This window comes from Periplaneta americana, chromosome 1 (assembly GCF_040183065.1).
Source record: "Periplaneta americana isolate PAMFEO1 chromosome 1, P.americana_PAMFEO1_priV1, whole genome shotgun sequence".
Classification (NCBI taxonomy): Eukaryota; Metazoa; Arthropoda; class Insecta; order Blattodea; family Blattidae; genus Periplaneta; species Periplaneta americana.
The window spans coordinates 18,993,689-19,008,257 of record NC_091117.1 but is presented as its reverse complement, the minus strand read 5'-3'; the positions used below and the strand labels follow the sequence as shown (position 1 = coordinate 19,008,257).

The 14,569-nt window shown below is 35.4% G+C and overlaps 1 protein-coding gene across 1 annotated transcript in view; it reads left to right on the top strand.

Moving 5' to 3' along the window:
* Positions 1 to 212: 212 nt before the first annotated feature.
* The window catches only part of LOC138710953 (importin-4-like), a 60,139-nt gene continuing 45,782 nt past the window's right edge, over positions 213 to 14,569 (top strand). Inside the window, exons 1-2 of the mRNA XM_069842213.1 lie at positions 213 to 431; positions 11,645 to 11,817. Coding sequence (XP_069698314.1) covers positions 378 to 431; positions 11,645 to 11,817 — 227 coding nt within the window. The 5' untranslated portion in view covers positions 213 to 377. The remainder of the gene's footprint in view (positions 432 to 11,644; positions 11,818 to 14,569) is intronic.

The window sequence follows — 14,569 nt, the reverse complement described above, 5'->3', positions numbered from 1 at the left end:
TTCCATTGTATATTTGTATTTATATTATTTGAGTTTGAATAAATCTAAATCTAGAAAGAGAAATCAAATATTGCTCATTCCAAAATTCGCGCTTTCCAATTATCTGTCAAACATCGAGACAATCTAACTTCTTTCTCACACAATAGATGGCAGAATGTCAGTATCGTCTGCTGCGCTAAATTCTGACTTACAGATTATACAAATGACTAAGATTTTTTAATCTTATTTATTTTCTGATTAACGTAAGTAACAACTGCAATTTTACGGGACGGCCAACGAACTTCGAACCTTGCTGTTTGAATGTCGCCATGTTGAAATTATCTGTATCAATCCGAAGAGTTCACTTCCTTTCTGACGTCTAGAAGGCCGTGGTGATCATGGAGGAAATATTATCAAAATTGCTAGTTGCAGATAATGCTGTGATTCAGCAGGCAAGTAATCAATACCAATGTGTTTCATATGTAAGAGTAATTGCATTGGTTAATATGATAATATTATGTTTCATTCAATTTCACGTAGCAATAACAGTATTATAAATAATAGAGCATAACCTATGGATATGTATTTCCACGTGCTAATGTAGGTTCCATGTGTGACGGTAATAATGGTATATTTCTAGAAAGAAATGAGTTTCGAATGAAATACTTCGATTACTTATATAATTATGAAACTGTTTTGATGATGTATTAAAATGAAACTATTACGTATAATGTAAACATTTCTCGTGGTTATCCGGCACATACCTGGGAAATAATACTGTGCTGTTACAAATGTATAAAAAAAAACAATCCAACCTTAATTTTAAATACATTATTACGTTTCCTATATGCTAGTTGAAATGAATGAAATATATTAAATTAATGCGTCATTATTGGTAGACTTTTCCATAGAATACATTATTGTTGGTAAATATTTCAATTCTTCATTGACCGAATTAGCCTCTGTGAGCAATGAATAAATACAAATTGTTATCGATTTAATTTTTCATAATTATGACTTCGTAATCATACAATCCTACTAGATTTTATTGCTATTTTTATTAAATTAATTTGCCATAAAAATTGTAAATGCTTCTCTAAAGGAGAAAAAGAATACCGGCAATTATAAGATGCCTTTTGTTATCATATTGGTACCTTACCAGTGCAGTGTAATATGTTATAATAATTATTTTGAAGTTCAAGTTTAAATTATTTGAACATAACGGATTTCGGGAAACCCCAGATTTCTCTATTAGGCCTCCTACCGGCACTGAAAAATTACGTAAAAATTGTTACATTTGTTCCTTGTTTTGCATATTCATACCGCAGTTTTCATTGATGTAATTCAATGGTTATCCTTGAGTAGGCCTATTTATAAGTTCTCCAAATGGTTAACTTTATTTGGTAATTTCCTGAGAATAAACCTGTGTCCGTATTTTTCTTGAAGACAGTAAGTAGAACAAGGTCATCAGCTATGGTAAGAAAGCCTACATGGAAAATAAGTGCATGTAAAACGTAAAATTTGCATAATTCGAACGTTTTACATCATTTTGATAAGCGTTAATATTTAGCCTACTTATTCCCTAAGAATTAGGAATACCTATCAATTTTCAGTACTGAGCAATTAATTAAATAACTGGAAATAGTCTATGTTATCTTTTAGGAAGGATTCAGGTTGGATTAGAGATTAGGTCCTACTTAGATTTAATTTATTGGTGTATTTTTGCAGAAAGGAATATGAAATACGTAGGCCTAGTTATCCCGAAAGGAATTTTGCTTGGGCTAGTTTAGGTCAGGTGTGGTAAACTCGTACAACATGTGAGCAGTCTCGAATCTGCCACTCCACCTTAACATAATATCCCTTCCCATGGTTGCCAGAAATGTTATGGACATTATGTGGTTCTGATTATTTCTCTAATTGATGTGTACATCCATGTATATGGTCGTGTATAGAATAAACAGTCAATCAATCAGTAATCCAAATAAAACAATTTGAAAAGAAGAGAAAAATAATTTCATATTTGGGATGAAACAAACCAATAATATACTCGTAGATCTAAATGATCTAATTTCATTTAGGCCTACATATTTACTGAAAAATACATAAGCCTATGTTGGATGAATAATCATTTAAGAACTATCATGAGTCTACTTAAAAATAAAGTGACACATTTCATAATAATTATTGCCTTATATTAGCATTCACATGGAACAAAACTGGCGGTGAATGTAGAATATCCAACGCCCACTGAACGAATATTTCACTTTTATCACTGCCAATGTTGCGCTATAATCGTATATGCAAGGTAGGCTATAACAAAAACCTAAACTAACCAAACCTAACCTGTCAAAGAAGCAACACGTTATACTAAATATTTGTAAAATTGGCCTATGTCTCTATAGTGGGCGGGACATAACATTGACCGATAAAAATTTTAACATGTAATTACTTCAAAAACTTCACTGTAATAAAATTAAGTTAACTTATATGCCTGATGGTAATACCTTGACATGCATATAAGTTATAGCCATTTGAGTTCCTTACTTCATTGGGGCGCGCTTCCGAACAGGGGCAGCGGCATTTCCCCTAAGGTTAGAGCTCAGTTTAGGTGTGTGTGTATTAAACGAAAAAAATGTCATACATAAACATGCGTCTCATTACTGGTGGAATAAAAACAACTCCAATAGATTCTATGAGATTCCTCACTAATATTAACAGCATCAAAATGACAATAGAAGAAAAAGCACTGATTCAATATGAAAAACTTATTAGATTACCAGGAAACAATTGGCATTCATACAGCCCTCTCTGTAGATTGAAAACTCAAAAAAGTTTCATATCCATTGTTCAAGAATTAAAACAGAAAATCAATGTCCCGAATTTAAAAGAAAACATACAAATTAAACCAAACCCTTTAATTATTAAATATAGAATATAATCTAAATTTAACAGAAGAAGTACTAAAATCAGAAGTAAACACTGAAATACTAAAACAACTGTCTTTAGAGACAATTAATATTAGGTACCCTCCACAAAACTGACTTCATTTATACACTGACGGATCCTTGATCTCCAGAGAACAAGGTGCCGGTGCAGGTGTTACGTGCTGTCTCTTCTCACGTTATAGATCTCTTGGGTATGGAACAACCAAGTTTTGACGGAGAAATCATTGCAATAAGTGGAAGTCTCAAGAATCTTCTATGCCACATCAATAAATTTAAAAATGCAGTTATATTGTCAGACTCCAAAGCAGCTATTCTATCAATAGTCTCTAAACACACACCTTCATCTCAAACAGCAGAAAAATAACTAAAATGCTCTCTCAATTAATATCACTCAATAAAAGAATTGTATTCCAATGGATACCATCCCATTGTGGAATCCTGGGAAACGAGAATGGGGATGCTTTAGCAAAGAAGGGCAGCACTGCTACTTACAGACCTGTTACTAAATCTACGTATTACTCTGTGAAAAGAGTTATTAAATCTACATACTTAGACTTCTTACTTACTTACTTACAAATGGCTTTTAAGGAACCCGAAGGTTCATTGCCGCCCTCACATAAGCCCGCCAGCGGTCCCTATCCTGTGCAAGATTAATCCAGTCTCTATCATCACACCCCACCTCCCTCAAATCCATTTTAATATTATCCTCCCATCTACGTCTCGGCCTCCCTAAAGGTCTTTTTCCCTCCGGTCTCCCAACTAACACTCTATATGCATTTCTGGATTCGCCCATACGTGCTACATGCCCTGCCCATCTCAAACGTCTGGATTTAATGTTCCTAATTATGTCAGGTGAAGAATACAATGCGTGCAGTTCTGTGTTGTGTAAATTTCTCCATTCTCCTGTAACTTCATCCCGCTTAGCTCCAAATATTTTCCTTAGCACCTTATTCTCAAACACCCTGAACCTATGTTCCTCTCTCAGAGTGAGAGTCCAAGTTTCACAACCATAAAGAACAACCGGTAATATAATTGTTTTATAAATTCTAACTTTCAGGTTTTTCGACAGCAGACTGGATGATAAGAGCTTCTCAACCGAATAATAACACGCATTTCCCATATTTATTCTGCGTTTAATTTCCTCCCGAGTGTCACTTATTATAGGGATACGTAACAAGCTGTTTTTTTACGGTGATGGGTTGTTAGCCCTTCGCCCAACCCCCAAGCTGGAGGACCACCCTTTATCAGCTGTCCACGACTGCTTATTCAATATAACATACTTAGACTTCAACAAACAAAATTTGATAACACAATCCCAAGGGAAAAAATGGAACTCTCTGCATCATAATCCACAGTTAATTCCTGATTTACCACGAAAATCGTCTGTAGCTGCATTTAGATTGGCAACAGGCCAAGATTGTTTGGCCAAACACCTGCATAGAATTGGAATATATCAGTCCCCTAACTGCCCATTGTGCAACTCAAACCAAGAAATGGATTCGAAACACCTCAAAATCTGTGCTTCAGTGGCTGGCCATGATAATATCTTTGAAAAATATTGGAGTGCAAGAGGTCAAATGACTGTATTGTCAAACGCCAGGCATTAGAAAACAACAACAAAAACATGCGTCCTATTTTCAATATTTTCTAGCCCCTAATTTTCGATTAATACACACACACACCTAAACTGAGCTCTAACCTTAGGGGAAATGCCGCTGCCCCTGTTCGGAAGCGCGCCCCTTCATTGTATTGCTAATTGCTACTTGTGGTAATAATTTTACTAAATCTGAAAACGGTATCCTACAATTTCAAAAATGGCATTTAGCATATAAAATTCCAAGGTAACAGATTTATTCAATTCTTGGGAAAAAATAATTTTCACCAATTTTTCAGTAATCAAAGCTATACACTTTATCTATATGTCCCCCCTTAATACAACTGGATCTAGTAGAGAAGACAATTTCGTGCCCTTGGCACAGAGGGCTTGTTGACGAATAGTAGGTCTAATTATTGGTACCGGTATTTGATAATTTCACGTTTCAATGATCTTCCAATAAAACCACAAAATCTTTTTCTTTGTTAGTCATTACCTATCTTTAAGAAGGGGGACAAGACTAACTGTAGTAACTTTCGAGGAATATCACTTTTGTTGACGTCGTACAACATTTTGTCCAATATTATTTTGAGAAGATTAACTCCATATGTAGATGAAATTATTGGGGATCATCAGTGTGTTTTTAGGCATAATAGATCAACTATTGACCAGATATTTTGTATTCAACAGATAATTGAGAAAAAATGGGAGTATAAGGGTACAGTGCATCAGTTATTCATAGATTTCAAAAAGGCATATGACTCGGTTAAGAGAGAAGTTTTATATGATACTCTTATTAAATTTGGTATTCCCAAGAAACTAGTTCGATTAATTAAAATGTGTCTCAGTGAAACGTACAGCAGAGTTCGTATAGGTCAGTTTGTGTCAGATGCGTTTCCAATTCACTGTGGGCTAAAGCAAGGAGATGCACTATCACCTTTACTTTTTAACTTTGCTCTAGAGTATGCCATTAGGAAAGTCCAGGATAACAGAGAGGGCTTAGAATTGAATGGGTTACATCAGCTATTTGTCTATGCGGACGACGTGAATATGTTAGGAGAAAATTCACAAACGATTAGGGAAAACACGGGAATTTTACTGGAAGCAAGTAAAGAGATAAAACCTATCTCTTTACTTGCTTCCAGTAAATCCCGAAAAGACAAAGTATATGATTATGACTCGTGACGGGAATATTGTACGAAATGGAAATATAAAAATTGTAAATTTATCTTTTGAAATTATAACCAGAATGGTTGAAGAGAGGCTGACGTGAGTCCATTGGTGCAGCAACACGACTCAATGGACTCACGTCAGCCTCTCTTCAACCATTCTGGTTATAATTTCAAACGCCCATAAACAGCAGCACGAGCGACCTACATTTTGTAGCATGTTTCCATCATTTTGTGAACTGCACCTACATGTATTTCAAGAATGTTATGCCTTCATCCTGATTTATGTACACGCATCAGTTAGTACAGTGATTTTTGCCCATTCCATGTTTTCATGATGTTTACATTATACTACATGTAATTTTAATGGCATATGCTTAGATTGCCTACCAGACCTGTTTAAAATTTTTAACTTTTTAACTATTGTGTTTATCTGAATTTTAAGTGTTCATTATGTGTGTTTTACTTTAGTTAATGGTGAAAACGTTCGTCAAAACTTGTAAATACCACTTCATGTAATAACATAAAGGTTCAATATGTGTACTAATGATAAGTGATTTGACTGAAAAAACCTACACTATTTGTTTGATACTATACTTATCGGACCCAACATGCCTTTAAAAAAAAAAGTTACTAAATTTAAAAACGTAAGTGCATACATGTTCATACTCTGCGAGAATATCTGGTCCAAAGATGCATTATTGCAATTGATTTCTGAATTTAGTTCAGAATGATGAAACTGATACGCAGGTCCTTTTCTAGACGAATTTGGTTTCTTCTAAATGGGCGTAAATTGTCAGTATTGTTCTTCCGAAAAACCTGTAATTTTGCATGAAACCTCCCCATTATAGGAACTAGAAAATTTATGTGCAAGAAGATTGAGTCTAATACTTTATCATGGGACAATAAATGAGGATCGGTACCAAACATTAATCTTAACGGCATTTTTTCAACAGTTGACATAAGAGGAAAAATGGTATAGTTGATTTCAACAGGACACTGCAACCACACATACGGCTCAATCATTAGTAGCTACATAAAATAGGTGTGGTGTTTGAGTTATTATTGTTGATTTGTGACCGTTGTGCTCTCCCAGTTTAACCAGTTGTGATTTTTATTAATGGAGTGATTTGAAATACAAAGTATTTCGCACGAATCCGCAGATATTAGATAGAGGAACTCCAGGCTAATATTGAGAGTGAAATGAGAATTTTAGTTGATGAGCTTAGACGAGAGAGTAACAACATATTCTCGGGATATGCAGCTTGTATACGAGCAGAAGGATAACACTTTCAATACCGGTATCTACTGTAAGCCAGATTTCATAATCCATTTCTGCTTTCGTCGTTGTAGACAGCATTTTACTGGCTTATGCTCGATCTGTCACCTGGGAGCCAGATCCCATGCTAGGCCAGCCATATACATAATATATTAAGGACACTGTAAGTTCTCCTTTTGTCTAAACAAACTGAGCAAATCAAGAATACAGTGCATATACGTACACACTGTGAGTTGAGCTCGTCTATAACAAGAGAAAAATATTTCCATTGCAGCTCTCATCTACTTCTATTTGATATACTGTCTTGAGTACCGGTACGCTTCTGATAACTAAACAGTCATAACTTCACATTTCATGTCCTTTTCCCCGTGCTGTGCCGTCATTTACCACTTTTTTTTTTACGAAAACTTCATTGAAATATGTGAGGGAAGTAATCTCCCATTTCAGCACTGTTTGACAACTGCGATTAAGAAAATTCTTAACAATTAACTCAGCAATTGCAGGGCAAAATAGCCTAGTATTGTTGATCGAAAGTTAATTGATGAAATAAGTAGCCATTTTTATAGTGTTATACAGTGGCGAAGCTAAGGTATAAAAACTGGGTAGGCTGAAAAAATCTGCTTACCTTGTATCTTTTTATAGACAGATGTTTATCGGCTTAAAATCACAGTTTTTTGTGACACAGACTCCACAGGATGATGACGACCACTCATTTTCACACCAAATAGAATACAGGTATAACAGTATATTTGTCTCAGAGCACCGTGTTAGCCAAGGTTATTTCTTATAGTATGAAAACTGAAAATGTAAAATGTCTTCCTTCACCCGCTATTTTAATGTGTAAATGTGGTGTCGATTTCCTATCAATCTAAGTAAGCACACTTTGTTTCATATGTCAAACTTGAAAGCGGTTTCTTTTTTAATTCTACAAATAATTACCATTTTACACAAAATTAATATGTAACATACGCATGGACTTATTAAACTCAACATTATAACGCAACGCTTTCAGAGGACACAAATATGGCGCGACGTACAGTCACGAAACCTGAGTTGTTGAGGGTACTGGGAACAATAGACTGTGCCGGTACTATTTCGCATTGTCTGTGATGAGGCGATAGTAGCGATCCTAGTGGTTAGCAACTATCTATGGATGCATATTTCCTACGTATTGAGCTTCGTGACTAGACTGTGGTAATATTGTGACGGAAGGCTAGCCTCGTCCTGTACGGAGATGTAGCGAATCGATACCCCCTCCCCAGTTCGCCCTCAAGCTTGTAGCCATTGCCTTTAGAGGCATTTTGTCTTGAGCCTTGCTACTTGCTCTGCTTCCTTCGTAATGGAATAATTAACAACAGTGAACGGATCGGAGTGCAACAAAGTGTTACGATAGAGTATATCATTATTACAGACTTACAGGCCTTCTGTTACTAAGAATAATAACTCAAATTTTTTGGATAGGCTAAGCCACAAAAGCCTCCTAAGAGCTTCATCACTTATGTTACGCCAGATGAATTTGTAGAGGGGTTTGAATTCTTCCATATGCAGCTGTGGAAACATCAGGAATGACAAAGGCATTAACTGTGTTTAAATGTTAATGGCACTGACATTCAAGTTACTTTCTTCTACCTGTGCAGCCCTGAAGTGTGCTTCAACAAATAGTGTTTTTTTTTTTTAAGTAGGCCTACTAGGTTATTTAACGGTAAATATGTGTAAGTATTGGTTCTGTCCTTTCGAGAAAAAAAAAAACATTCCAAAAACCCCCTATTTTTTTACCCAAAAACATGAGCGGAAAACATTAAAATTTGAAATAACTTTAACATAGTCTAAAACACACAAAAAAATTCGCAAAAACAAAAGACTTCAAATATAGGCAACTTCAGAGTTACATTTGAATTTATAATAACGATCAATTTAACATTCCTAAACTAATATAGTCTAACCTAACCTATGTCAACGACGAAAGAGTTCAGTAAATAGCAAACTACGATCACTTACCGCACATTAATGAAGATGTGGATACATTTCTCTCACTTTCATGAAAAAGTAATGCATGACTTCACGATGATCTGGATATGCTCTCTTGAACATTAACTCTGCTAAATATCCGACATCCGTAAATACAACTTCCACACAAACCACATAGAAACTACACGCTCCTCCCATCACCAGAACTTATCTCAAAGTGACAGAGACAAAATGAAAACAATCGAATTAATGTGACGTCATCGAACATCGATTTATACACGTACGGCTCGCGACAGGATCTTGCACGGACTTGGTTAATAAAAACCTAAACTAACCAAACCTAACCTTCGTATTTGCAAGAACCAGAGCACGAAGGGTACTGCTTTATTTGATCTGGAATGTACACGTGAAAATAAATTCACGTAAGGATCACGCCGGCACTGCATGAGAGGTCAGCACATGCGCCAGAGCCAAACGGTTCCTGTCCTGTTATAAACATCAAACACAAAATGGCTGACCACCACTTCCAATCGGCCGATATCTGTGTAAATATAATAAATCTAAATTGCGATTGTTTTCTGCTCATTTTTTCCAATTGTTTCCATATTAGGAAAAATAATCAGAAGGTTTTAAAATATTACTTCATAAAAAAGCCAAAACCATACTTATAGATAATTACCTATTTAACGACGCTGTGTTGTAGTTATGATATTGACGTAGTAATTCTGCGCGTATTCTTTTGATTTTGCACACTCACCTGTATAATTTATCATGTGTTCATCTGGGGAACAAAATTTCATCTTCACAAAAAATGACTTATCCCCCCTTTACCTGAACACCACAGATATAACCTTCAAATACTCGCATTTCATATACTTTATGGATGCAAGTTTTTCTTAAAGTTGTCCAGACGTTACTGTTCTGGTAATAGCTATATTTTTCTAAAAAAATTCCTGAACTTTACATTTTCTAACTTTTTAAGTGGTATATTTTCAGATACCATAGCATTTCATAGCTCATTGACAGGGTGATTTCTATCTGCAGTTTGGATGAGAAATTTGTAGCTGTAGTTAAGAACGTCAAAGTAGTATTCAAACATTTAAAACTTGAAGCACCTACATCTTAAACTTTCTTCTGACATCTTGATGAAGACAGTGTTACACACAGAAGCATGAAGTGAAATGAATGTCAGTACAGTAATGTATATTGATTCTGGATTTTTAAATAGGTTGCTTGTGATTGGATAATTTGGACATGAAATTGATGTGACACATCTATTGGTCCTTTAAGGTCCTATATGTGACATTTAAAGAAAATTGAGGAGCTTTTTTGCAAAAGTCGATAGATGCAGAAATTTTCGAAAGCGAGTTACATATGGATATCGTATGTTTTCTACCTCCGGAATCAATCTATGAAATCAGATTTACCAAAACTTGATCCATACCGTATGTAGAGACTACCAAACCTTCCAGGTTTTTTTCAGAACTCGATAGATCCTGTCACTTAGTGTAATTTCTGTAAAATCTTGATTTCTGCATCTATCGACTTTTGCAAAAACGCTCCTCAATTGAAGCTTGTCTCCAAAGCTCTTCAGTAGGTTGGATAAATGGGCATGTAGCATGTGTGGGTTAATCCAGAAATGCATATAGAATGTTAGTTGGGAGGCTGGAGGGAAAAAGGCCTTTGGGGAGGCCAAGGCATAGATGGGAGGATGAAATTAAAATGGATTTGAGGAAAGTGGGATATGATGATAGAGACTGGATTACTCTTGCTCAGGATAGGGACTGATGGAAGGCTTATGTGAGGGCGGCAGTGAATGCCTGGGTTCCTTAAAAGTCTTAAGTAAGTAAGGTTGGATAAACATCAAAACAGGATCTGTGTTACGAAATATGAACAAGTATTAAGCTTTATTCATAATATGGAAATTTTACGAAATATTGTGAAATATAAAAAAGAAATGCCCCTATTTCGATTCTACTCATGGTAAAACACAAAAATTATGATTTCCAGTACAACCAGCCTCGTGGGCTAGTGATCAGAGCTTCTCTCTACAGTTCATGAGGTCCCGGGTTCGATTCCCGGTTAGAACACAGGAATTTTTCCTTAAAGGGGAATGTTCCTGTGTTTGTCCATAGTCTGGAAATTAGGTTAGGCACTTCATAATCATTCTATCATAATATCATTGAGGCAGCGCAACTCCGCCTTCCAGGTGCCTCAACCTCAGAAGTGGGTTACAAATTAGCAATTGCCAGGAGAGATCAGAAATGTCAAATGATAACCTGGTGGCATTGGTAAAAAATGATTCCCAATACTGTACTCTGCAATTAACGGTGTAAAATATGAAATTTCATACCTTTCCACTGACTAGTGATAATGTAAAGGGATGATGTTTCCTGTAAGATATAACATGTGATTGGGCTTATTTTTAGAACAAATTGTTGATTATTGCTTTAATTTGATTTTAAAACATCCAGTTGTTACTTAAAAATCAAACGCAGAGTTTTGTGGAATGAATTAAAGATAATAATCGAAGCTGTAGATACTGTAGTATTGTATATGAAATCATTTATGCTTCTACTGTAGGATTTTATTGTCTAGCAGCAGAGAAATAAAGGCTATAAGTATGAAGAAATAACTCGACGAGACTAAACTGATCATGAACAATTAAATTTCTCGTAATGAATTGCCACTTGTAAAATATCAATTTCAGGGAACTCGAGAACTGCGAGAGGCCTTCAAGAATCCTGAAGTAATCCCAGCTCTGTGTAATGTTGTGGGAGTTTCTCAAAACCCGCAAATTCGACAGTATGCTGCTGTTCTCCTGCGAAAGAGACTTTCAAAGAGCAAACACTGGACAAAGCTTCCAGTCAATGTTCGAAATGGGTAAGTAAAGTAACATAAAAATAATAATAATCATAAAAAATTAGACCGCCAGTTCAACTGCAAAACGTTCATGCTGTCTACGGTCATATTTCCACATAAATATGAATAATACTTCAAGAATACAGATTTTTGTCACGTTTTTCATGTAATTAATTTTGTATTGTCTAATTTATTATTGTTAACATTGGTAACATATTTTTTTTGTCTTAATCTCTGTTGTACATTTCATTCTATTGCCTATAACGTGCATCTTGTCTCAAAAAGTTAATTTGATTCTTTTGCTGTATTAGTTCTGAGCAACAAATTTTGATGACATGCAAGAGAGTTGAAATGACTGTCTGCTATTCATTGTTCACTATATGATGGATTTTTTTAGGGGGTAGGGGTAATGACATGTTTTATTATCCCAAAATGATAAATCCAGTGGTGTATACAGGATTTGATCCTGGTGAAGGATTCAGCTACATTTTTGTGTCTAACCATAAAATTATAAATTTATTATATGGATTTTCGATGTAACCAAGATCTTAAACTTCTTATTAAGCTTATTGTTATTGTGTCTCTACTAGGTTTCAGTCTTAAATTATGCTACACAGATATTTTAACAGAATTTATAAAGGAGAATATTGTTGCCAAAACAGTAATAAAATTAACATTTTCTTTTCATGAAGACTAATTACAGTCACCTCTGGATATAGTGAACTTGGTTATAGTGAACCTAAATAGTTGGTCCCGACTCGCATACATTAAAAAGTACTTTAATATTTCCGTTTATAGTGAACCTTCACTTCGGATATAGTGAACCTAAAACTACCACTTCCCCAAGAAAATGTAATTTTAAAATGGCCGAAATGGTAATTTAGAAAACCCTTTCTCTTATAAAGGAGGGAAGGTGGCCCAGGTTCGATTCCCGGTCGGGACAAGTTACCTGGTTGAGGTTTTTTCCGGGGTTTTCCCTCAACCCAATATGAGCAAATGCTGGGTAACTTTCGGTGTTGGACCCCGGACTCATTTCACCGGCATTATCACCTTCGTCTCATTCAGACGCTAAATAACCAAAGCTGTTGATAAAGTGTCGTAAAATAACCTACTAAAAACAAAAAGAAAAAATATATATATAAAGGAAGGATTAGTTCTGACTTCTTTAAAAGACGTTATTAGAAGAATAGGAAGAGAAAGTGTTTTCTTTTGTAAAAGGGAGTAGAATGATGACCAAATGTAAATACAAGAAGGATTACAGTATAATGGTTCTCAACCCTTCCTCCGCATCTTTGTAAAAGTGAACCCAGCGAAATTCCAAGGCCGAGTACACAGTAGCATACCTCTAGTGGGAAGAGGTGCGAAATCGGTCAGTGCCTACTACCTGGCCAGATTAGATTCAAGTTTCGAACTGTGAACATCAGGATGTCAAAGTGTAAAGTGTATAAGTTGAAAGATACAGGAAATATTAGTACTGATATTGAATGTGGTCTGTCCCAAACGGGCATTAATATTGTATGTATAGCAACGTCAGTAATATAAAAACAGACACTTCGGTTTTAGTGAACCTCGGATATAGTGAACGAAATATGCTGGTCCCCAGAGGTTCACTATAACCGGAGTTGACTATATTATACCCCTTTTCATGTATCTTAGTCCATGGAGGTCGTGGTTTTATTAGCCGCTCAGAACAACATAGCCTTTCGAGCTTAAGCAACATTGCCTAATGGTAATGTTAAGAATCAATTGCTGTTGGTTGCAGTAAGTTATATATTACATGCGCTCAGACAAAATATTGTAACCATGAAGAAAATGAGACTATGAATGTGCTACATGTGAAAAGCATTATAATGCATATTTTTTCGAACACATTGAACAAAATAACATTAAAGACTATTGAAATATATTAGGTGAAACTGAAGTGAATTATTGAAACACTAACTTAATATTAGATTGAAAAAATACATTAAACTTCATGTAATTCTTTCTAATTTATTTGTTTTATTTATTTATTTTTGGCCTCTAAGAGGGGAGGGAGTTTAACCATAATACTCCACCCTAAGTGGTGTTGCTATGCCACTGGTTAAATTTCTTCAATTTGATCTTGATGCCTCTTTCCTTTATAACATAAAGCTAACTCTTATTCATTTTTTCACGTCCTTGGCTACAGTCAAAGCAAAGGATAGACATTTCCCTGGGAGATGAATAGATGTGGTGGACCAGTCGCCTGGCCCCCATGTTCTCCTGATATCACCTTGGTTTTTTTTCCTTTGGAAGTATGTCAAGGACTGTTCAAGATCTTGTTAACGTTTGCAGATAGATATTTGAAGCCATGCGTTTGTTGATATTGATACACTGTGGCATGTGTGGGTAGAGAAGGAGTATCGCCTTGACATCCTGAGGGCAACCAGAGGAGAACACATTGAGGTGTGCTGATTGTACACAAAACTGAGAGTTGTAGAACATTTTGCAAAAAACCAGACTGCTATATGTAATGTTTCAGAGTTATTATTGTAATGGTGGCAGGACTTTAGGGACACTGTATATTAAAGGTTATCCCACATTGGAGGCAATAATACAATTATTGTTATACTTCATTTCCAGCACATTTCATACAACTTCAAAAAGCCATTTCCATACTTACTGTTCTGGGTAATAAATCATGGACATACGCTGTAATTTAGATATTCGGAGTAATTCCTGTTTCATTTTATTTTTTCCTGCTTGAGAACAAGATAATTGAAGAGGTTGATTCCAAACTGGCCTAAGTTCA